The following is a 27238-nucleotide window of genomic DNA, read 5'->3' on the forward strand; positions in this document are numbered from 1 at the left end:
ATAAAATATAGGGCATTCTCATTATCCCAGTATTTATTATCCAAGTCCTCATATTTATGATTCTGTATAGAGAAGTAAAATCTCTCATACAATAAAATACTCACAAGTGAACTGACTTATAAAATGAATCCTCTCTCAAATACTCTTCCATTCTTATCCCCATTCTCAATGCACTGTACTTGAAAGACAAATTCCACATTAATCTAAAAATTTAACAGGCTTTGAAAAGGTCAATATAATCCTGATGTTTTCTTGTGAGTGTGATACACTTAAACAGAATTACATACAATTGAAGTAAGGAATGTCATAGCTCAAAGGGTATCATTCTATACCATCCTATATCGCTCAAAATACATTACCTATCCCAAAGTTGTAATTATCACCTTAATGTTGTAAAATGTAAGGTAAGCACATTATCTTCTTGTTTTTTCAGTTCACAGCCACTTAAATCTTTTCCTGTTATTTCTCATAAAATTTTTGTCTCCATATTTACTGTACTCACATTTAGAGACCTTTTTCTTATACACATTATATTTGGATAGTGCAACTTTCTTTACACATAGATCTTGGACTATATGGGGGGTTTAAATGATCCTGTAGTCTCATCACTCATCTTAAATTTCCTCACAAATGGTGGTTCAGGGACAGGGAATGTGTTGACATCTCAACTACAACTCATATAGACCCATATTCATTGTTTCAACTATTTATTATTAGGATTTAACCATGCTGTAGCTCAGACTCTGAATCTGGTGCTACACTAACACCAAGTGCAATGGTGAGTAAGAGAAAGCCTCCCTGCATTCACCAAATTACAAAAGAGAATTCATAAATACTCAGCAAACAGGTATATCATGTAAGAGAATATTCTTTTACATACATATGTATATACATATACTTTAAAAAGTATATACATACATATACATAAATCTCCTAGGATAGTCTCAGGGAGTCTGTGTGCTTAACCATTACTTTAGTGAACACTGTCAGCTAGGCAGTAATTTTTGATAGATGGCATTTGGGACCTGCCATACCGACATATAAATTGTATTTCTCAGGGTCCTCCACATTTGTGTCTGTGTGTGTGTATGTGTTAATATATATAAAATGTAAAATTTACAGTTTTAAACATTTTAAAAGATGTACTTGGGTGGCGTTATGTGCATTCACACTATTGTACCACGATCACCCCTATCCATCTCCAGAACTTTTTCATCTTCCCAAACTGAAGCTGCACACACATTAAACAGTAATTCCCCACTCTGTCTTCTCCAGCCCCTGGAAACCAGCTTCCACTCTCTGTCTCGATGAATTTGACTACCCAAAGCACTTCATAGAAGGAAAACCATATAGCACTTGTCCATTAGTGACTGGCTTCTATCATTTAACATAATGTCTTCAAGGCCCACCCATGTTACAGCAGCATGTGTCTGCATTTGCTTCCCTTTTAAGAATGAATCTTATGCCATTACAAGTATATACCACATTTTGTTTATCCATTCATCTGTCAGTGGACACTGAGGTTGCTTCAACCTATTGGCTGTTGGAACAAGTACTACTGTGAACATGGTGTACAAATATCTGTTGCAGTCCCTTTGTTCCATTACTTTGGGTGTACGTACAGTAGTAGAATTGTTGAATCATACAGTTATTCTATGTCTGATTTTGTGAGGAAACGCTGTACTGTTTTTTATACCAGCTGCATCATTTTCCCATACTTTTAAAAAAGAATTTCAGATATCATTGCACACATAGTAAAATGTTGATGGGTTCTGGCTTGAAGCGGCAGTCTTGCAGCTGACCAACAAACCTCCCTTTAGAGACTGCCACTTCAGGCCAGAAGCCATCAACATTTTTATTATGTGTGCAATGATATCTGAAACTCTTTTTAAAAAAGTATTGGACACTCATTAGGCATCTGCCTTTGGCTCAGGTCATGATCCCAGGGTCCTGAGATCAAGCCCTGCATTGGCCTTGCTGCTGGACAGGAATCCTGCTTCTTCCTCTCCCACTCCCCCTGTTTGTGTTCCTTCTCTGACTGTGTTTCTCCCTATCAAATAAAAAAATAAATTAAAAAAAAATAAAGTAAGGCTGTGAGCAGTGCAGAAAATGGCACATCTATGATCCACTTCTACTCATGACTTCCACGAGCTTTTATTTTAAAGATTACGAAACCATAACCTATTCCACAAATTTTTGATATATAAAACATAGACATGATTGCATGGTTTCACATGAATAATTAGTATACATTTGTTATTATTCTGTCATTTTAATGGCTCAGGAGTAATATTCTCCCTTAATAAATTCATGGTTTTGGATTAACTTACATATTTCATTGGATGGTTTTGATATTGTTTTTGAAAAGTTGTGCTGGGGCACCTGGGTGACTCAGTCAGTTAAGCAACAGCCTTTGGCTCTGGTCATGATCCCAGTGTCCTGGGATCAAGTCCTAAATCAGGTTCCCTACTCAGGGAGTCTGCTTTTCCCTCTCCCTCTCTGTATGCATGAACTCTCTCTCCCTGTCTCTCTCTCTAATAAACAAATAAACTTAAAAAAAAATTGTGCTATTGTATTATAAGGTAACATTGCTACATGTCAAAAAGTAGGAATATTTATTTGTAACATAAAGCACCATAACATTTATAAATTTACTTTTATAAATTTGTGTGTATTTATGTAAATTTATATTTTGTGAAATATTTTAGTAATTTATAAATTTATTTTTATCATTATTGATATATAATTATGGGACTTCAATACAAAAGTTTAATTGAGGGTTCTGGTGGTATTTTTATTTTGGGACAAGAGCAATGATCGATGCTTAACACCTATAAATTTAACAAACCCAGTAATATCTCTGAACCTTGAAATTGAAACAATGAGTTACTTTTGTGCCAAAAGAACATTAGATTTACAAAGTATACACAGCAGCTATTTTGACAACAGCATTCTTCCTATGACCACAAAATGATCATATATATATAAAATATGCACAGGAGAAAAATATGAAATAATTCCCCTGAAGAAACTTCTATTCTAACTACCTGAGTCTGCAATTTTTTTTTTTTTTTTTTTTTTTGCTTTTGTCTTTAGGACCTTTTAAACTGAGTATCTCTCATTAATAATCTAAAGGAGTACTGATATATAGATAGATAGATATCTGTATCTATATATCTAGATCTAGATCCAGATATAAATAAAAGTGCCTCTGCCCTATTGAAACTTAAGTCATTTCTCCTGGCATTAGAGATCATCCACTTTGTTAACAGTAGGATGGAGGATCAGTAAAATTAGAACCAAACTTTGTCTTTACTGGTACAGACAAACTTCAATGAATTGGTCCTTTAATTTAACTAGATATCTGAAGACAAATGGTGAGAGAGCAGTGTGTTCAATATCACCTAGAAATTCATTTTGCTTGCTTCTTAACCTCCATTTTGCTCTCAGCTCAGTTTGTATGGTATACCAAAAAGTAGTTACAATCTCCTTCCAGGGCCTCTGGGTCATCAGAGGACAACCTCAGGCCTAACATGTTAGCCTTGTTAAGAAAATAAAAACTATAAAAGATGTTGTAATACTGTTATATTATTACCAACCCCATCCCAGTGATGGGTGAAACAGAATCATTTCCAATTTCTTTCTGGGCCTTATGTAGCCTCTAATAATTTATTTTCCCCTCCAGGTCAACTCCTGGTGTAGGAGAAAATGTGATCAATTACTAGAATAACACTACAGTATATTTAACAAGTCACTCCATGTTATTTTTATTTTTTCTTTCTCAGATAAAGAGAAAAACACTTCTCTGCGGCATATTAATCTTATAACCGTGAAATTGAATGAAGTACTTAGTTTTAAATTCCAATGGTAGCCATTCACCCTGAAAAAAAAAAAAAATCAAACTGCCCAGTAATTAATGATGTGAAAGATATGGAAACTCCATTAAACTTAAATCATAAAACTGTTGTCTTTAATATCAACCAGCTGCTTCCCATTATATTTTTTGACATTATCAATGTTCAGAGAGTAAACTTTCATTCATTTTATGAATGCTTTCTAATTTGTTTCTTATTTCAATTAAATGATAAAGCATGTGTGCTCAATTCAATTTAATGCAGTAATTTTCAGGTTTTTTGTTTTAACTGATGAGTATATTTCTCTTGAAATATGTGAATTTTAAATGGAAAAATAGGGGAAAAAAGATTACTTCTCTAGCTTTACCATATTATCCCATTCCAAGTGGACAATCAAGCATTGAATTATTTTCATAATTGTTTATAATGAGATAGAAATAATACACTTAGGATAAAAAATATATAAGCCTACCATTCTGAGAATTTCATTAGTCTAATATTGACTTTTGGCATTTATACAGTTAACTTAGTCCTTGACGTTATTCAGTCAATCAGCTTATGATGGGATAAAAGAAGAAAACTGGAACATACATTGATATTTTACTAAATTACCATCTGGAAAGTGACAGGTTTTAGGTTAGAAGTTTTATATATATGTATGTGTGTCTGTGCGTGTGTGTGTGTATATATATATATACATATTCAGTTATAGTTTGATGTAAACATAATGGACTAGTTTCTAAATGAAAAAAATGTTTAAAAATGGAAATTATAAATTCACTAATATTTAGTTCTTCCTGCTTATTTTAACTTTTTGAAATTACATACTACACACGTTGTGATGAGCACAGATGTTATACACAAGTAATGAATTGCTGAACACTACATAAAAAACGAATGATGTCCTTACTATATGTTGGCTAACTGAAAAGCAAGCAAGCAAGCAAGCAAGCAAGAAAGAGAGAGAAAGGAGGGAGGAAGGAAGGAAAAGAGGGAAGATGGGGAAGGAGGGAGGAAAGAAGTGAGGAAGAGGGAGGGAGAAGGAAGGAAAGGGAACGAAAAGGAACGGAAGGGAACTGAAGGGAAGGAACGGAAGAGGAAGGGAGGGAGGAAGGAAGGAAAGAAGGAAAAGAAAGAAAGGTAGAAAGAAATGACATAGCACAAAGAAATGTTACAATGGTAACTTAGAATGTCAGAGTAAGAGATTATAGGATCCTAGAAAATATCTTACATGCTTCATTGTAAAAAGGAGATAGGAACACAGAAATTATAATATCTACTTAAGGTAAGACATTCAGGTTATGAAAGACTTGGGGTTATAATTCCACTTTGTATATTTTAGTATATTTTCTTTCTACTATATGGTATGGCACGTTCTGTCAACTTTAAGATGTCAAATCCGTGACCCTTTAGAACTTGGCTAACAACTCACATAAAAAGGGATTACATAAATTCAATTTAATAAGTGTAATGAACTACTAGTAAGAAGTACAACATGGTGTTTTTCAGAACATGTATTTAAAAATCTGCCACCATCTTAATTGTGCAGAAATCCCAAAAGTACAACAATAATTTTAAACCATCTCAATACAGATTAAAAACAAAATCAAATGAAATGAAAAATCTCCTTCCAATAAAGGTAGTGAAAAACAAAACAAACAGCTCTACAGTGAAATTTTAATTGCTATAGACTAATGAAACACAAAGAAAATATAAATAAAAAGAACTAATGTAAAAGCACCCTTTAAAAATCTTTTTTATACCTTAGTATTATTTAAAAATATAAAAATCACAGTCATGTAATTGACAAAGTTATGTTATGTCTTTTTCAAGCTAAGCATAACATTTTTAAATAAAAGAACTATAAAATACTTTGACTTTAATAATAATAGCAAAACGCAGCTGACATTGTTTGAATGGATTCTCTAGACTGGAAGAAATTTTAAAGATCACTGGGTCCCGTCAAACCTATAATGCTAAATCCACTTCCATCATTTATACCAGATAGTCACATAAAAATTCCAGTCATAGGGGACGCCTGGGTGGCTCAGTGGGTTAAAGCCTCTGCCTTCGGCTCAGGTCATGATCCCAGGGTCCCGGATCAAGCCCTGCATTGGGCTCAGCAGGGAGCCTGCTTCCTCCTCTCTCTCTGCCTGCCTCTCTGCCTACTTGGGATCTTTCAAATAAATAAATAAAATCTTAAAAAAAAATTTTCAGTGATAAGAAGTCGGTTACATCCATTGACTGATATAAAACCCATCCTTCTACCCTTATCTATCTTTATATATGATTTCCTTGTAGGTCCTTCATTATGCCTTTTAGATCCAGGCAGAACCATTAACATGACCTTATTTCTGGTCCCAGTAAAGACCAAATATTAAGCTCATTCTGTGAAAAAGTAAAAATCATTCAAAATCTCAGTTTTTAATAGTTTCTAAATCTGTAAATTCTTTTAATAATATCTTGATGTGCTATATTATGTTTATCTCTTAAAGTATGTGATACGTTCAATAGATACACTGGTAGTCCACTGTATTCTATTTCTCTAAATCCATGTTACTCTTTACTCTTCGACAGAATATGAAATTTTAACCTTATTAAAAGGAACTTAGTAAAAGTTATTTTCCAAGGAAAGGGGAAAAAAAGATGCTAACACAAAAAAGGTATTAACCAGTAGCTAGTAAAATTAATGACACTCACTAAGTAGGACAGAAGCATTAAAAAAGTTTTCTTTTCTTCTTGGTTCATTTGTGGAGAAGTGTATATGCAGATGAAAAGGTACTGACTGTGTTAATCAGAAGTGAAAAATTTTGTTACTTAAGTTCTTCTGTTTATTCTGTTGATCTGCAAATGCTAAACATATTTTGCATTAGTGGTTTATAATGACATCCATATTTTTTTGGTTGTAATAGCCTATACAAAGAACTAAATATGAAAAAAAAATGACTGCCTAATTGTCGGGTTCAACATTTAGTAATTAAAGCAACTGAAAAGAAAGTATAATTTCTTTCTTTTTTAAGGGGTCACCTTGGATAACTTGCTTAATCTTCATGTGCCTTGGTTTCCTCAGTTGTAACCTGGAGGTAATAATGGCACATGGGAGGGAATTAAATGAGTTAGTATTTGTACATCAACAAATAGTACAGGACCCTTAATATGAACTATACAAGTGCTATTAAATTAATAAATGTTATTTTAAACATTTATAAATTCAAAAAATAATAATCCAGTGCCCACCATGTATAAAAAATTGTATTAAGAACAGGATACTGAAAAACAAAAACAAAACCAGAAAATATTGATAGAAAATATCTATCTACAAAAAATACTGGTCTTCAGGCGCCTGGGTGGCTCAGTGGGTTAAGCCACTGCCTTCGGCTCAGGTCATGATCTCAGGGTCCTGGGATCGAGTCCCGCATCGGGCTCTCTGCTCAGCAGGGAGCCTGCTTCCCTCTCTCTCTCTCTCTCTCTCTCTGCCTGCCTCTCCATCTACTTGTTATCTCTCTCTGTCAAATAAATAAATAAAATCTTAAAAAAAAAAAGAAATACCGGTCTTCGAGAGACAGCACAAAATACAGGCAATTATATTTTTGTCAAGTAAGTACCACTAAACAGGTGTTTAAATATTATAGGAGTGCTTGGGAAGTTCATTATTCTACAAATACCTTGATGTTTCCATCAATCATAGGGATTCTTTAATTCAAAGAGATTTGAGATATTCATGAATGTTTATTATAGACACCTCTAAAAAATAAAGAAGAAAAGTAGGCTCCTTCACATTTTATAACATGTGTTTGTAGAATTTTACTCCTAAAACTTCTCAGTAAAGTTTGCATTGCCAATGTTTGTTTTACAGAAAACTATGGTTTAGAAATACCAATAGTCTTTCCCTGTCCCAGACATGGGAGTCAGGTTTCCAGACTCATAGGTCAGAGATCTTTCTTTTCAATCTGTATGATAAAATTACATTGAATTTGAATTCCATGTGACATCTTCAAAAATTACTATTATTCAAATATTGACTATATTAATATTAACAGTGGCTATGCATTAATCAAACCTCGCTGTATTTTCAATCTGATAGTGTCAAACAACTCCAATGGCTGGCTTTACATTCTCAATCAGACAATGTTTTTACCTCAAACACAAACAAAAATTAATCATATTCCCCAGTATTTTTGAATACCTATTCTTAATATCCTACATATTACAGAAGATTTTAAAAAGGCATTATTTGTTGTAAGAGAGACTTAAATATAACCATAAAAAAGTATAATCCTTCCTTTAAAAATAAGCAGAAAATCACATGTAATGAGTTGGTGAACTTTAGGAAATCTTTAAAATCATAAATTCCATACAACATCATGTATTTTTATAGGCCCTCTGCCCTATTTTCATCCCCAACTTTTTCATACACGAGATATTAAATTAGTGCTTTTTATTGTTTTTCTTCTTTGTGCCCAGGATTATTGCACTGAAATACTGAGTACTTAGTATTTCAGTACAACCTTACAGAACAGGTGCTACTACTGTGTTTATGTTTTCCGTGAGAATACTTGACTTCAATAAAATTAGCAACTTGCACTCTGTTATTTGGCTACTAAATAGAAATACGTTAGATTTCAAACCTTTTCATTTTTCTGTTAGCCTATCTGCTCTGGGAGGGGGGAAAATGGTAGATTAATACTGAATTGCTTATAGCATTATCAAGTAATTTATGTTCTCATCTACATTACAGAATAAATTCAAGTTAAGTATTTCATTTATCTGAAAACTGAATGTTTCCATGGGGTGATGTTAGCAGGTGCAGTTGGAAGTTGCGTAAGAGTGAGTTGCACAACAATGATGATGTGCCTGCCATCTTTGCCAGCCATCTGATAAATTTACTTGCACGATGAGGACTACAATGGTACGGTTACCGCACTGGTGAACAGAAACACTTCAGTCACCTTATCAGGCTGTCCCAATTTATCTGAATAATAGCAATTGTGTGTTCAGTGTATAAAGGAGGATTGTCAAACCAGATGCCAATGTTATAATACGATTTCTTGACTTGACAAATTGTCTGCACAAGCGACCGGGTATTATGGCTCACTAAGGAGCAATAAACAGCAGAAAAATGAAATAACAACACTCAGTTGGGGGGAGTGGTTTCTCTGGGGATTTTTATTTATTTACTTGGTATTAAAACCCATGGGTTCTTGACTAAGACATGAAGTCTGAAAACGATCAACTTTCCTGAATCTTTTTTAAAATTTATTTCATAAACCAGTGACTGATGCAAGCGCATCTTCCAATAAGGTAAACAGAGACAATGAAACACAGAAGTATCGTCTCATAGGTAGATCAATCAATACAGCTTAATTCATCAAACACCTAGCCTGCCCCTCCCTCCTTCCCACCTTGGGCTTCTGCCTGCATATTCAGGGTCTCACAGGCCAGAGAGAGAATGCCCCCTTACCATCTCTCTACCTGTCCACCACTGCCAGTGATCAGCTGCTAACTACAGCCTTGCAGGCCACGGGTATTATACCCTAGAGGGGAGGACTTAGGGCTATTCGAGCAAAAAATTCTGAGCATGGTGGGTGATGGAAGTACAGGCGCCTTTTGAGTGGGAACCCTGAGCTCTTAGGAACTCATGCCTTACAGAAAGAGGCAAAGCCAGAGAAGGGACATAATCCTCTCAGGTATAGAACCCAAGGCAAGTAACCTGACTGCATGGATTGAAGAGCACTAGTACTAAGGAACAGATCCAGGTTTTGTTGAGTCCTGGAGATTACAAAATCTGGAGGGGGTCTATTTGGAAAACAATACATAAGAGGAAGAAGGGGGGGAAAAATCTCAGGATCTCTTCTAGGGCCTTGTGAAGGGCCCCAGTGCAAGTTAGGCCCCTAAAGCATTAAGTTTCCTCAGCTGCACAGTGTCCTCCTGCCACCGAGTAAGAGGTGGAGAAGGGTACTCAATAGGCCAGAGGCATTTTAAGGAGATTTTGCTTGGTTCCAGGGCCTAGTGATGGGCACACAAGTGGTCTCCTCAGAGGACTTCAGAGGTTTCTTCACAAGGAGTTCTGGGCCACCCTCCTGCAGCTCCCCTACCCAGGATGGATGGGTGTCCTCTGCCTCTACTTCCTAGGTTACCTAACAACTCCAGACAAGTCACAAAAACCTGAGCTCCTGACCAGCTCTGGGAATTCAAGCAAGTGCTGCTTTCCCAGTGGCCCAGGCCATGTTCGCCCTCCAGTTGATCTGGTCAAATGCCAAATTCGGGTCCACAGCTGGCTTCAGTTTTCTCAGGCATAAATCAGTCAACTGTCCTTTGTGTTTCAAACTGCAGAAAACACATGTCAAACTCTCTGAACAATTCTTCTGGAGACCCTTCATTAGACTTGTGATTAGAAGGTTACTCCTCCCAACTCCAAATCCCCCAAAAGCTACAGGGGAGACTCACATTCAGGCAATAGCGCTCTCCCTCAGAAATCTTTTCACTTATCTTTTCTAACAGCTATTTCTACCCTGGGACTGGCCAAAATCACAAAACTGGTGCCAAATCTTTTTTAAACTGCACAGGAAGAGGACTATTTTATATAGTATTCTAAAACTTTTAAAAGTCACAACTTAGGGACACCTGAGGGGCTCAGTCGGTTAAGCAGCTACCTTCAGCTCAGATCATGACCCCAGGATCCTGGGATCGAGTCCCACATCAGACTCCCTGCTCAGCAGGGAAACTGCTTCTCCTTCTCCCTCTCCCTCTGCCTGCTGCTCTGCCTACTTGTGTTCTCTCTTCATCTCTCTAATAAATAAACAAAGTCACAACTTCTTAAAAGACATCCCACAAACTGAAATAATGAACTGTAATGCATAGAGCAATTCAACTTTAGAAATCATGCTATAAAAGAACTTCTCTAAATAAATACAAGAGAAATACAAATCCCTCCAAGAGAAAAAAGGACAAAAGACAGGCAATTTACAGGACACATAACACAAATGCCCAACATATCCTTGAAAAGATGCTCAAGTTTGCAAGGGCCAATGTAAATAAATCAAGAAGTCAATAAGGGCATAAGTAAATGTAAATCAAAACCACATGAGATGCCAGTTCACACTTAAAAGCATTATAAGGCTTTACACTTTTGCCTATCTAAGTGTGGGCAAGGATGTATATCACAGAGGCCCCCTAGAGGATGATTTAGCACTCTCTGTCATCCTACATCCAGAGAAAGTTCATACCAATTCCAAGAGCCCATGAATATTCATAGCAGAACTGTTTAAAAAGCAAACATTGTAAGCCAGGTGTGTGTGTGTGTGTGTGTGTGTGTGTGTGTGTGTGTGTGTGTATCCTTTAACAAAGGAGATAGGTAGATATATATCTACCTATCTCCTTTAACAAAAGACTGGCTACATTTTGATATATTTATATAACGGAATATTATACACCAACAAAAAGAACTAAACTGCCCTATAAGTTAAACATTATCAGCACACTGCTGAGTAGAGGTTTTGCCTTCTGGATCCCTAAGGCCTATGTTAGGGAGGAGGGAGTGGACTCTCAATGGTCTCAGTATGAGAACTAGGACCTCTGTATGAATGATTCAGGGAGGTAGATTTGAGATAAAAATGAAGAACAGTTTTCTAACAGGCCAGACTGTCCACGGACAGAAAAAGCTACCCTCTAAGGGAATGAGCTACCCATCACTGCAAGTGTGCAAGCAGAGGTTGGGAAATATTTTCACGGGCAGTGAAACAAGCTCTGGATATGAGTAGTATTAAGAGTGGGGGTGGATAAAAATGGTCATTATGATCCCCACATACATACCCAGAGGCCTGCAGTTTTGTGATTCAGTGAAATTGCAAAATGTGGTCAAAAGAGAACAGAGCTTGGAGTGCCTGGTGGCACAGTCAATTAAGCATCTAACTCTTGATTTCCACTTAGGTCATGATCTCAGGGTGGTGTGTTCAAACCCCATGTGAGGCTTCGCACTCGTGGTAGAGTCTACTTAAGACTCTCTCTCCCTCTCTCTCTGCTCCCGCCTCCAAATAAATAAATCTTAAGAGAGAGAGTACAAAGCTAAATGAATATTCAAACTGTGCCACATGCATCCCATGCCAACTCTGCTAACTAATAAAAGGGCATTGACCATGGCACCTGCAACAATGGAAATGAATCTCAAAAACATACGGAGTAACAGAGACCTGACACAAAAGACCACAAATTATGTGCTTTAATGTATACCATGCCTCAGTTTCTGATTTTCTTTTTTGAATCACGGAGATTTAAGGAACCAAAATAGTAAATAAAAGCTAGAGACCAAACACAAGAGGAAAATTATTACTAAGGAATCATAATATTTACATATGGACTAAGTGACACTTACTCATGTTTATGTGCATTTTCAGTGAGAATCAGTGAGAAGGATTCACAAAAGAATTTTGTGCAAAACACATTTATACATACATGTTTCCCATTTATATAGTGCCATTGAGAACACCCAATAGAGATTAAAAGAATATCCAAGAATATCCAAACTCCTCCTTGACTAAAGTATTACTAATTCAAAATAACATGGCAGAATTGTCACAATATTACATTATCATAATTATAATTAGCAGTACAGATATTTCTTCTTTATCCTTACTGGGACTGATTAATAATATACTGTAAGTTTTAGTTTAATAATTTTATTAAATTTGGGAGACAAGATGGCGGGGAAGTAGGAAGAGCCACTGTTTCAACCTGTATTCTAAAGTGAGCTGATGACATACCAAAGAACCTGATCACCCATGAAATCAGCCCGAGATTAGAATTATACACATCTGGATCTCTACGGGAGCAGAAGACGCCAGTAGGCAGGTAAAGCGGAGTGGGAACATGGGACTGATATCGGAAGATAAACAAAAGGGGGAGGCACCACCAGAGGCGACCTACTGGAAAGTAATACCCCAATACTAGAGTGCCCTGCGACTGGGGACAGGCATTAACTGGTCTGGTTAAAAGCACTCAAAAAGAGCAAAGGATCGTGGGGGGGGGGAATTGTGGGAATCGGGGCAGTTAGGGACAAGAGCTTAAATCCCCGGACCCAGGACAGCCTCCCCTGGCGCTCAGCGAGAGAGAGTGCGGTGGAGAAATCAGGTCTTGGTCCCTGAGCCACAAGTGTGCCAGAGAATGCATGGGGTCCGCCTCCTGTGAGGGGCTGGGAGCCCCTTTCCCCAATCAATCCTACCCCTATAGGTAAACCAATTTTTAATCCCCCTTTATCTTAGGAAAGTTGAGTCCTTTAACAAAGATATCAAGATACATCCAGGAAGAATCAAAATAACCTTCCTTGCCCACACTGAGAAATTATAACCACTCTCCCACTTTTTCCTTCCGCTGGTGTTTCTGTGTTTTTGTGTTTGTCGTGATAGTATATAAATCTTATACTTGGGGTTCTTATACTTTGGGGTTCTTTTTGACAAGATTCTTCCTTCTTTTGCTTTTATATATATATTTTTTTTCTCTTGTCATATACTTTTATCAGTCTTTTTGTATGTCTGTTTTTATTTGTATACTTAATAAATTTTACCTTGGGGCCCATTTGGGCTAAGCCTTCTCTTTTATCTCCCCTTTTTTTCCCTGTCTCTCTCTCTTTCTCCTTTTTTTTTTTCTTTTTCTTTTCTTTTTTCTTTGTTTGGGTGGGGAATCCTGATTACTCAGAAGTGTTCCAGGGTGCACCTTGACTGTACCACAGTTGATACATCCAGCTACATCCGCTCAGTCATCTCTCACCAAAATGACTAGGAGGAGGAATGCCCAACAGAAGAAAAATACAGACGCTGGGCCTTCTGCAACAGAGCTAATGGCAATCAACATAGACAATATGTCAGAAAGGGAATTCAGGCTAATAATTATCCAGGCAATAGCTAGGTTGGAGAAAGCCATGGATGACCAAACGGAATTGATCAGGGCAGAACTGAAAGCCACCAGGGATGATGTTCACAATGCGCTCAGTGAGTTCCACATCTAATCTAAATTCTCTAAAAGCTAGGGTAACTGAGACAGAAGATAGAATTAGTGATCTGGAGGACAAACAGATAGAGAGAAAGGATCAGGAGGAAGCCTGGAAAAACAGCTTAGAAGCCACGAAAACAGAATCAGGGAAATAAATGATGCCACCAAATGTTCCAACATCAGAATTATTGGAATCTTTGAGGGGGAGAAGAAAGAAGGAAGTCTAGAAGATATAGTGGAACAAGTTGTCCATGAAAATTTTCCCAATCTCATGAATAGAACCAGGGTTAATGTACTAGAGGCAGAACAGTCTCCCCCTAAGATTATAGATTCTCGAAAGTCCTTGAGACACCTAATAGTAAGAATGAAGAATTATAATTGTAGGCAGACCCTCTTGAAAGCAGCCAGGACAAAGAAGCTCCATACGTACAGAGGAAAGCCCATCAGAATAACGTCAGACCTGTCCACAGAGACCTGACAAGCCAGAAAGGGCTGGCAAGATGTATTCAGGGCACTAAATGAGAAGAACATGCAACCAAGAATACTTTATCCAGCAAGACTGACATTCAAAATGGATGGAGAGATAAAGAGTTTCCAAGACCGGCAAGGCTTAAAAGACTATTCAACCACCTAGCCGACACTGTAGGAAATATTAAGGGGGATTCTATAAAAGAGAAAAATTCCTAAAAATATCACTGAACAGAAATATAGAGTCAATCTACAGAAAGAAAGACTTCAAAGGTAACACGATGTCATTAAAAATGTATCTATCAATAATCACTCTCAATGTGAATGGCCTAAATGTGCCATAAAAGGACACAGAGTAGCACATCGGATAAAACGACAGGACCCATCCATATGCTGTCTACAAGAGACCCATGCTGAACCTAAAGATACACCCAGACTGAAAGTGAAGGGATAGAGAAGCATCTTTCATGCCGATGGGCCTTAAAAGAAAGCTGTGGTAGCGATTTTCTTATCAGATAAATTAGATTTTAAACTAAAGACTATAGTCACAAATAAAGAAGGACACTACATAATTCTTTTTTTTTTAAGATTTTATTTATTTATTTGACAGAGAGAGATCACAAGTAGGCAGAGAGGCAGGCAGAGAGAGAGAGAGGAGGAAGCATGCTCCCTGCTGAGCAGAGAGCCCGATGCGGGACTCGATCCCAGGACCCCGAGATCATGACCTGAGCTAAAGGCAGCGGCATAACCCACTGAGCCGCCCAGGCGCCCAACACTACATAATTCTTAAAGGGACTATCCACCAAGATGATCTAACAACTGTAAATACCTATGCCCCCAATATGGGAGCAACCAATTACATAAGAAAACTATTAATCAAGATAAAGAGTTATATTGATATGAATACATTAATAGTAGGAGATCTTAACATGCCTCTCTCAGTATTAGATCATCGAAGCAGAAAATCAATAAAGAAACAAGAGCATTGGATGACACATTGGACCAGATGGACCTCATAGATATATACAGAACATTCCACCCTAAAACAAGAGAATACTCATTCTTCTCAAGTGTACATGGAACCTTCTCCAGAACAGATCACATACTGGGTCACAAATCTGGACTCAACTGATACCAAAAGACTGAGATTATTCCCTGCATATTCTCAGATCACAGTGCTTTGAAACTGGAGCTCAATCACAAGGAAAAGTTTGGAAGGAACTCAAACACCTGGAAGCTAAAGACTACCTTGCTTAAGAATGCTTGGATCAACCATGAGACCAAAGAAGAAGTTAAACATTTCATGGAAACCAACAAGAATGAAGACACTTTGGTCCAAAACCTATGGGATACAGCAAAGGCGGTCCTAAGGGGGAAATACATAGCCATCCAAGCCTCCCTCAAAAAAATTGAAAAATCCAGAATATACCAGCTGTCTCTATACCTTAAAGAGCTGGAGAATCAACAACAAATCAAACCAACTCCACACATAAGAAGGGAAATAATCAAGATTAGAGCAGAGATCAATGAGGTAGAAACCAGAGATACAGTAGAATGTATCAATGAAACTAAAAGCTGGTTTTTTTAAAGAAATCAGTAAGATTAATAAACCATTGGCCACACTAATCCAAAAGATAAAGAGAAACCCCAAATTAATAAAATTATGAATGAAAAGGGAGAGATCACAACTAACACCAAGGAAGTAGAAACAATCATCAGAAGTTATTATCAACAGTTATATGCCAATAAGCTTAGCAACCTAGATGAAATGGATGCATTCCTGGAAAACTATAAACTCCCAAATTGGAACCAGGAAGAAACTGACAACCTGAATAGACCGATATGTAGTAATGAGATTGAAGCAGTGCACAAAAACTTCCCATAAACCAAGAACCCAGGACCTGACAGATTACCTGGGGAATTCTACCAAAACTTCAAAGAAGAAATAACACCTATTCTCCTGAAGCTGTTTCAAAAAATTGAAGCAGAAGGAAAACTTCCAGACTCTTTTTAGGAAGCCAGCATTACCCTGATCCCCAAACGAGGCAAAAGACCCTACCAAAAAGGAGAATTTCAGACCAATATCATTGATGAATATGGATGCTAAGATTATCAACAAGATCCTAGTAAACAGGATCCAACAGTACATTAAAAAGATTATCGACCATGACCAGGTGGGATTCGTCCCTGGGTTACAAGGATGGTTCAACATTCACAAATCAATCAATGTGATACAACAAATCTTTAAGAGAGGAGAGAAGAACCACATGGTCCTCTCAATTGATGCAGAAAAAGCATTTGACAAAATCCAGCATCTGCTCCTGATTAAAATGCTTCGATGTATAGGGATAGAGGGAACATTCCTGAACTTTATAAAATCTATCTATGAAAGACCCACACCAAATATCATCCTCAATGGGAAAAAGCCTGCAGCCTTCCCATTGAGATCAGGAACACGATAAGGATGCCCATTCTCACCACTCTTGTTCAACATAGTATTAGAAGTCCTAGCAACAGCAATCAGACAATAAAGAGAAATCAAAGGTATACAAACTGGCAATGAAGAAGTCAAATTCTCTCTCTTTGCAGATGACACGATTCTTTATATGGAAAACCCAAAAGACTCCACCCCCAAACTACTAGAACTCCTACAGCAATTCAGTAACGTGGCAGGATACAAAGTAAATGTACAGAAATCAGTGGCTTTCTTATATACTAACAATGAAAATACAGAAAGGGAAATTAGAGAATCGATTCCATTTACTATAGCACCAAGAACCACAAGATACCTGGGAATAAACCTAACCAAAGAGGTTAAGGATCTGTACTCGAGGAACTACAGAACAGTCATAAAAGAAATTGAAGAAGACACAAAAAGATGGAAGACCATTCCATGCTCTTGGATTGGAAGAATAAACATTATTAAAATGTCTTTACTGCCTAGAGCAATCTATACTTTTAATGCCATTCCGATCAAAATTCCACCGGTACTCTTCAAAGAGCTGGAGCAAATAATCCTAAAATTTGTATGGAATCAGAAGAGCCCCCAAATTGCTAAGGAAATGTTGAAAAACAAAAGTAAAACTGGTGGCATCATGTTATCTTATCTCAAGCTTTACTACAAAGCTGTGATCACCAAGACAGCATGCTAGTGGCATAAAAACAGACACAGAGACCAGTGGAACAGAGTAGAGAGCCCAGATATGGACCCTCAACTCTATGGTCAAATAGTCTTCGACAAAACAGGGAAAAATATACAGTGGAAAAAAAAGACAGTCTCTTCAATAAATGGTTCTGGGAAAACTGGACAGCTATATGTAGAAGAATGAAACTCGACCATTCTCTTACACCATACACAAAGATAAACTTGAAATGGATAAAAGACCTCAATGTGAGACAGGAATCCATCAGAATCCTAGAGGAGAACATAGGCAGTAATCTCTTTGTAATCAGCCACAGCAACTTCTTTCAAGCTATGTCTCCAAAGGCAAAGGAAACAAAAGCGAAAATCAACTTTTGGGACTTCATCAAGATCAAAAGCTTCTGCTCAGCAAAGGAAACAGTCAACGAAACAAAGAGGCAACCCAGGGAATGGGAGAAGATATTTGCAAATGACAGCATAAACAAAAGGTTGATACCCAGGATCTATAAAGAACTCAAACTCAACACACACAAAACAGATAATTATATAAAATATGTGCAGAAGATATGAACAGACACTTCTCCAATGAAGACATATAAATGGCTATCAGACACATGCAAAAATGTTCATCATCACTAGCCATCAGGGAGATTCAAATTAAAACCACATTGAGATACCACCTTACACCAGTTAGAATGGCCAAAATTAGCAAGACAGGAAACAACATGTGTTGGAGAGGATGTGGATTAAGGGGAACCCTCTTACACTGTTGGTAGGAATGCAAGTTGGTACAGCCACTTTGGAGAACAGTGTGGAGACTCCTTAAGAAATTAAAAATAGAGCTTCCCTATGACCCTGAAATTGCACTACTGGGTATTTACCCCAAAGATACAGATGTAGTGAAAAGAAGGGCCATCTGTACCCCAATGTTCATAGTAGCAATGGCCACGGTCACCAAACTGTGGAAAGAACCAAGATGCCCTTCAATGGACGAATGGATAAGGAAGATGTGGCCCATATACACTATGGAGTATTATGCCTCTATCAGAAAGGATGAACACCCAACTTTTGTAGCAACATGGACGGGACTGGAAGAGATTATGCTGAGTGAAATAAGTCAAGCAGAGAGAGTCAATTATCATATGGTTTCACTTATTTGTGGAGCATAACAAATAACATGGAGTAGTACACGGGGAGATGGAGAGGAGAAGGGAGTTGAGGGAAATTGGAAGGGGAGGTGAACCATAAGAGACTATGGACTCTGAAAAACAACCTGAGGGTCTTGAAGGAGCGGGGGGTGGGAAGTTGGGGGAACAAGGTGGTGGGTGTTAGGGAGGGCACGTATTGCATGGAGCACTGGGTGTGGTGCAAAAACAATGAATACTGTTACACTGAAAAGAAATTAAAAAAAAAAAAAAAGACAAAACTCCTAAAAATAATAATAATAATAATAATTATATTAAATTTGCCTAGGTTCCAGGCTATATATTAGCTCAGTTCTCTTTTCACATTTCACCATTCCAGTGCCAGCACCCTAGTCCAAGCTACCGTCAGCCATCCCTATTAGCCTCCCTAACAGACTCTCAACCTGTTCTTGATTAGGGGTGTGCTAGTAAATAGTGATCCAGCAATCTGGGGATGGGAAAAGCCCTTTTTTTTGTAGGCTTTGCCAATTACTAGGGTGTAAACACACCTGCTTTAGCTGATTTCAGCTTTCTAATGTTAGATCACTGAGTCTGGAGCTGGGAAGAAAGAGTAACAAACTTGCTTCCCAAGCCAGCTCTATCACACCACTGTCCCCACAGGCTCTGCTTAAAACAAAAAAACAAAAAAACAAACAAAAAAAACACGGGTTTTCAGCTTGCTTTTATTCCGTCTTCTTTCAAATCTTCCCTCTTCCCAGACATCAGAGAATGTTTGAACAAGCTTTTCCCTCTGCTGGTAAAGACCTTCTTTGCTTTTCCACTCAGATGGTAGCTTGGGTCACCTCCTCTGGGAAGTTTTCCCTGACCTTCTTGGCTAAGTTAAAGCTCATTACATGATACATCTCTACATCACAGCCACTGTCACACCCACAGTCTTGCATTTCTTGTTGTAATCAATCAATTAACGTGTGTCTCCCTGACTACACTATAAGTTTTTTGAAAGACATCATTTGCTTTTTAATGTAGAAACCCCAGCCCTGAGAGTACTGTGAAGTTCAAAGCAAATATTCAAGAATTACCTATTTTTGATGCATTAAATTAATGAACAAATGTCTCTACCTGAAAGCATAAATAAATTTGTCCCCTTGAAATTTGTAAAAGAAAGTTGGGGAGTAGCCAAAATTGGAATTTTTGATGTTGTCTCTAGTATAACTACAGAGTTTGTGTAATAACCTTATAGAGGACATTAGAGACTACTTACATTTTTCCAAATTTAGCATATATATATTATTCATTCAGATAAAAGTAAATAAAAAGAGCTGGTAGAACTTTAAATTTGTCAAGTACTCTCTGAGAATAAAATAGTTTAGCTTTAGCCATTCTTAAAAAATAAGATATGCCGTACTAAATGATAGCATCCGTGCCCTTTCAGAAGTAGCTCAAAGAACCTTCGTCACATCAACGACATGAAGCATTATCACAAGGAGGCCTTAAAATGTTTAGTGAATGACAACATGTTTACATAATGCTTCATTTTCACAAACTGAAACAATAAATCAAGTATCTTAGCAAATTTAGATTTCTCTTTATAAAATAAAATAAAAACAGAAAAATGAACAAAAAAATAAGAATTATTTCTCTCCTCCTTTCTTTCTTTATTTCTCTCCTCCTTTATTTCTCTCCTCTTTATTTCCAAATTTACAATGAGCATAAAATCCTTTCAGTTCCAATATTGAGCCACAATTCATATACAAAGTACATGAATTTCAACAAACACATTTCTAATGCAAGGACAAAATAAAATGCATAACCTATCATGGAAGCAGTACTCTTTTATTCTCTTCAGAATCTGAATTTTATATATAGCTCACGAAGCTGTGATTTGAGAAATATATAGGTTTGAGTAACATGCTGAGTGGCTAGATATGTGGATTTATCTTTAATATTACCATTTTATTAATAAAGCTTCACACAGCTTTAATCTCAACCTCTACATTTATGACTGAATTATTTGAAAATTGTATAGACTCTTTTTGGATCATATAGATTTTTCTGTTTTTCAAGAAAAGTTATTCTTTCCATAGGTATTTAGTTACCTATCAGACTAAACTAAAAAACAAAATCCATACCTTTATTTCCAAATTAAGATGAATTTTAGATTATATCAATAGGAGAAAAGCTCTGATTCTTTCCCACCACAGAGCTCAGAATATAGTTTTCTTCCCTTCCTAAAATATTAAATATTTTCACCCTATCACTTGCTTTGCTGACAAATTAATACTGTATCTCTAGTAGAATTTCCTAATTCTTATTTTTTTCCTTGCTAAATATGTCTAAAAACTGATAAATACATAATAACAATTTTTAAAATATATGTATTTTAGTCATAAAATGTTCTTACATTCTAAAGTGACATATCAATACAATGGCATAACTATGGCCAATATTTTGGCTTTATTTTTATATGTTTAAGCTGATAAATCTATAAGCCTGACCTAACTTTAGACAACCACATACCCAACCAAAATGTCTATCCATTGATAAAGAGAAACTGCTGCTTTTATACTGAGTTTTATCATTTCAGGTATGCTTTACCTCTTCACCTGGATTTATAACATCCTCAAAAATACATTGTCATATAACTTATGTCTCCTGTGCAATCTTATGTGTTTTGAAGCCCATACACTGAGAAGATTATAGCAATTTCTTTTTAGCAAGACATTTGCTACTTCTGAATTACATGCCTCTTCTGAGTCCTATGTTTCAAAGATGCAATGGTTTATGAATTTATAATGTGAAGCCTGTATAATTAGAGGGGAAAATTTACTTGAAGAAATAATTCCATCCTGAATTTAAAGAAAATACTAGACATGTAAAGATAATATCTCAATTTATAACATTCTAATATCTCAGTATTACACTGGTAGATTATTACATTTCCTAATGGGAAATCCAAAAACACAAAACTATAACCATACAGACCTTTGGTATCTTCATTTATAAAAATGTGATATAGTTATTTCCCAAATATATTTGTTTTAAACTTTTTTATTTGGGGGTCGGGAGGACACCTGGGTAGCTCAGTCGTTAGGCATGTGCCTTCAGCTCAGGTCATGATCACAGGGTCCTGGGACCGAGCCCTGCCTTGGGCCCCCTGCTCAGTGGGAAGCCTGTCTCTCTCTCTCTCTCACTCTCCCTGCTTGTGTTCCCTCTCTCACTGTCTCTGTCAAATAAATAAATAAATAAAATCTTTAAAAAAAAGTATAGACTTTTTTTGTATCATTTCCTTTATATTGTGTTTCAGGCATTTCACTCTAAGTAGACAGAATAACTTCCACACTGAAAAGAAACAAAGTGTGGTCAAGGTCAGAAAGTTTCAAAAACAAATCTGCCCTAGGCCTGAATTCCTAACCACCAAGTTATACTCCTCCCAATAGCACAGCTTGATCAGATAATATGAAATAAAATTAAGTGAAAAACATTTGAAAAGAGAAATAAAGATATGCATAATTATACTTCAATGTCTATGGTTTGAATATAATAAAGAATTCTGACTTTTAAAACTAATGGTGATAATATTACAGCCTATATTGGTCATCTGTTGTTTTGACTTCTTATCATCTACCCATGCCTTCTTTAATCAACATCAGCCATATGTCAAGTATAGGCTCACCCTTTGCCTCTCACCTTCACACTCTGCTCCAGAGTTTGCCCTGCTACCTAATTCTAGTCAATCATATCATCATATACTCCTTTTCACACAGATACTGCTTCAGCATAGTCACGTCAAAGAAGCTAAGCTTGTCAAAGCCAGGGACAATCAGATCTCAGTTTTTGTTTTGTTTTGATTAAATCCACGGGATTTACTGAAAAAGTAAAAATCTGTACCAGTAGCTATAGAAAGGCAGTAACAACACCTTTAGAGGTTCCTCCTGGAAAATGAACTACAAAGAGGAAAGGAGAACAAAGAGAGGCAGATGGAAAAAAGGAGCCAACAAGACACAAGTTGAGTACTAGACCCAACCATACTTGAGGAAATTTCTATCTCTATACTTTGTAATTACATGAACCAGTAAGAACCGCTACCCTTGATTTTTTTGAAACCAATTTACACTGAAGCTTCTCTCATTAGCAAATAAAAGTTTTGAATTAATCACTAGGCCTCTACATTTATATTGTGTTCTTGCCATATAGTCACATCTATCAATTAATTCTCAGAATAGTAGTATAAGATATGAAGGGAATATGCAATCTCCATTTGATACAATGGCCATTATTTGAACAGTTTCATTAAATTCACAGTTACTGTTAGGAAATACTTAAAAATATTGGATGTTATTTGCCTTCCTGATTGGCTGAAATGGTAAGAATATAATAGAGACCTTAATCAAGTAATCAGTAAGTAACTGAATGTGAAATGTGGAAGAGAAAATTTACTGAGATTTTAAGAAAAGAAAAACAATGGTAGCTTTACATGAATATAGAAGTCAGAAACAATCAATGTTTAAGGGGGCTACCGGAGTCATTAATTTGGTTTTAGGCAAACCTAATGTAAGATTCTGATAGGATACCTAGTAAGACCAGTCAGGTCAGCAACTTTAAATATTAAGACTTGCATTCAGAAAAGCCTTCAGGAGAAGAATATATATCTGTAAGTCATTGGTAATATTAATAATTGAAGCTGTGGAGGCACAACATAACTAATACTTCTGTAGATTCTTAGATTTCAGGTCCTTTGCCAGTAACACTTCACTTAATACAATGACTGTAAAAGATGATGATACCACCCCAATTAACAGATGAAAGGAAAGCACAAAGAGCTTAAATAAAAGGTCTCCAATTTCCGTGTGTGTGTTTGTGTGTGTGTGTGTGTGTATAGTCAAAATTGGGATTTTAACCAAGGTCTCTCTGACTCAAAAAACAAAAACAAAAACAAACAAACAAAAAAAAACCCTCTATGAATGAATGAATGAATGAGTGAGTGAGTGATCTTGCTAAGGAGAATGTTTAGTAAGAAAGTAGATTCAGAGAATACAGAGTAACACAGTATATGTAGGGTAACAGAAAGGAAAAAAAAAGAACAGCCCATTAATAGTCGGGTTTGATATACATCCCAGAATAAAGAAGAATGAATATTTATGAAGAAGCTAAGGACTGAAAAAAGGTATTTTGTGCAAGAAAATAACATTGTTTCCAGTTTTAAGCAGAATCACTAAAAGATAATTAAAATAATTTAAGATCCTATTTATAAATATATAGGTAACTTATGTAAACTCATACATGTACTGAAGAAAATGCATTTGAGTTTTCTAATATAATTCAATTGGCATATATGAGATGTAATTTTCCTCCTATTAGACAAAAAAATTGGAACCTAAAAATTAAGACTATATTAAGAGCTGCTAAATTGTTTTCACTTTTAAATTGTATTAAAACTGAATTACAATCATTACTTTCTGAATTGGTTAGTACTTCTTTTCTCTATATGAGAATATTAATACTATCTTCATGCTATCAAATATATACATTGTTCCATTTGAATTCAACATTATTGAATGTAACAATAAGGGATTTTCTAATTGATTTCACAAAGAGTATCAGGCACTATCATATTCCAGGAAACTCTGTCCTTGGGAGCTTAGCCAATAAAATACATTGGAAACAAACAAGTATGATACAGTGTAAACCAATGGGGAAAAACAGTATGTGCTTCAAGGTAAATACCACCTGGCTCAGATGGTGGTTAGCCAGCAATCACTGGCAACACCATACATCACTTAGGCTCCAATGTCAGACCTTAAAGTGGGAATGGCACTAGCTTCACTGGAAAATATCAGTAAAGTTTCCCTTTGCCTTTACATAATGCATACCTAGAAATATGCTAATGATTTGATATTTCAGGTTCACGTAGCTTACATTTGTTACTATGAATTTCTTTGTAAGAAAAAAATCTATCATTTATTCAATATAGGATCAAATCTAAATTTAAGTGAAACTTTATCTGTTTAAATAGCAAAAATACAGAAACATTAAATACTGTGAAGTTTTAATTTAGAGTGATTTATTTAAAATAGTTACAAATAACAACTTTTATTCCTTGTAAAATGCAAGCCAACTTTAAGCTAACAAGTTTATATTAAAAACAGATTATATTAAAAAAACAGATTATATTTTAGATGATTAAAGCTTGTGAGTATAAAATAAGCCATCTGAGAACAGTGCACCCACAATCACAGTATTAAAGAAATAAAGTGCTTCGTGTCACTAAGATAAGGTAACAGAATGAAACTCGAATGGTATATAGTACAAAATTATTTGTCCTTTTAATATACTAGTATTCACTAGTATTCACACATTCATTATAAATCATCATTTCTGAGCTATCTAATTCTGATCAGTTATCAAACTAGCTTACAAAGTTCTGAAAAATCAGACAAATAACTTACTGTTTGGCAGGTTCAGGAAATTTTAGTTCTTCTCTCTTCTTCATTTCTATCGTTGGTTCCATAGGAGTGAGTACCACAGCAGCACATGAAACTACGGAGTGGTATGAATCCTCCCGGCACACTGTTTTATTAAAAAAATTAATTGTAAATGTCAAAATTATTTATTGACTAGCCTCACTTTCCCTTCTTTTCTTTTTTAAATTTTCAAATGAAAGAGATAATTCAGCTAAGACATTAATTACCATTAAATTATCCTTAATTATCAGTTTCCACTCTGTCTTTCCACTCGCTAGCTGAATGACCCTAGGCAATTTTTCTTTTTTTAAGCCACACAGTGGAAAAGGTGTTGGCAACACTTTATAGTCCTTCATTAAAAAAAAAAAAGCTCTTCATTGAAGATAAGAAGTGCATAAATCATATACAGTTAAATGAATCTTTGCAAAATGAACATACCTGTTTGATCAGCATTATGATCAATAAGCATTACCAGTACTCTAAAATTCCCTGTGGTACCCCTTCCCAATCACTTGTAGCCTCCAAACTTAACCATTATTATTACTTAAATAATCATAGATTGGGTTGGACTATTTCTGACCTTTGTATGAAGGAAATGATACTCTCCTGTGTATGCACTGTTTTCTGTGTGTCTTACTAATTCAATATACATTCGTAAGACTTCTTCATGTGCAGCAGCCCTCCATTCATTCCCAGAGCTGTGTAGCAGTCCACTGAATGAATATAGCACAATTTACTTGTCCATTTTATTGGTGCTGGACACTTAAGACTGTGCTGGTCTGAGGCTATTTTGAAATGTCTATAAACACATCTGTACTTTTGTTTTCTTTTGGTGTGTAAATAAATTTGTATGGAAAAAATATCTAAGAACTGCTCTTATGTCCATATATTTCACCTTCAGCTTTAGTAGATATTGCTAAACAGGTTTCTGAACTGATTGCATTAATTTGCATTCCCCAAAGCAGAAGAAGAGTGTCAGTAGTTCCATGTCCGTAGCGACCCTTAATTTGGCCAGTTTTTAAAATTTCAATATTATATGAATTTTTTATTACTGCATGACAAATTAACAGCACCCAAATTGTAATTTCATAGTTCTATAGGTAAGAAGTCTAGTGAGCTCAGTTGAGTTCTCTAATTAGGGTGCCACAAGGCCAATGTCAGGTTCGCAGCCAGGCCATGCTCTTACCTAGAGTCTCTGGGGTGGGGGTGGGGGCGGGGAAGAATCCACTTTTAAGCTCATTGAGGTTGCTGGCAAAATTTAGTTTCTTGGAGCAGTAGGAATCAGGTCTTCGTTTTTTCTTACTGTCTACTGGCCAGTGACCACTCTGAGACTCGAAGCTCTTCACAGGTCAGTGGTCAATGGCCTGTCTATCTCAGCAATGAATAATATCCTTCACATTGAAACCCTCTCATGCTTCAAAGTTCATATTCTGATTTATTCTGCGGCTAACAACAATGAAGTTAGGCCCATCAGATGACCTCCTATTTGACTGGCTCAAAGTCAACTGAGTAGTAATCTTAACTACATCTACAGAGTCCCTTTTGCCACGGAACATTACGTAATTACAGCAGTGATGTCCTATCTTCCCAGGGGAAGATATTATACAACGGTTAGATTTGTGTGTCAGCTTAGAATTCTGCCTACCACAGCTATTCCTGTAAGTGTATAGTGGTATCACATCGTGGCTTTAATATTTATCTTACTGGTATCTAATAAAGTCACTGTAAATTTTTGTTTCACATGATTCTGATAAGCACAAATTTTAGTTACATGTTTAGTTCAGTAATACAAGGAACTCCCCAAAATATGATTCACATTTCAATTCACATGGTACATCTACTTTGTGTAATTATATAAATTATGAACTTCTCCAGTAGCCCTTCAATCCACAAATCACTACACAAATAAGAAATGTGGATCATGATCAGTAACAAAGACACACTGCTTCTTTCAAAGTCTATCAGTGTCTGGTCACCATGCATCTGCTACTCAGATTAAGAAGAGAACTCAAACTATGTGGTCACATAACTTCATTGTTTACCAGTGATAAACTCATGCAACATTTTACAAAAACAGACACTCTAAGGAAGGAATCTGAGAATGGAAATGAAAATGTAGTCAAGAAATGAAAACTACAAGTGATGTATATATGAATGGATTATAAATTAAAGGTCAATAATTGC

The 27238-nt window shown here is 36.2% G+C and overlaps 1 protein-coding gene across 6 annotated transcripts in view; it reads right to left on the reverse strand.

Annotated features, from left to right (window-relative positions):
• Nucleotides 1–27238, reverse strand: part of CCSER1 (coiled-coil serine rich protein 1) — a 1379910-nt gene that overhangs the window by 1059593 nt on the left and 293079 nt on the right. For all 6 annotated transcript variants that reach the window (XM_082727420.1, XM_082727421.1, XM_082727423.1 and 3 more), the window contains exon 5: nt 25040–25160. In XM_082727420.1, coding sequence (XP_082583546.1) covers nt 25040–25160 — 121 coding nt within the window. The remainder of the gene's footprint in view (nt 1–25039; nt 25161–27238) is intronic.

Source organism: Mustela nivalis (assembly GCF_964662115.1).
Source record: "Mustela nivalis genome assembly, chromosome: 4".
NCBI lineage: Eukaryota > Metazoa > Chordata > Mammalia > Carnivora > Mustelidae > Mustela > Mustela nivalis.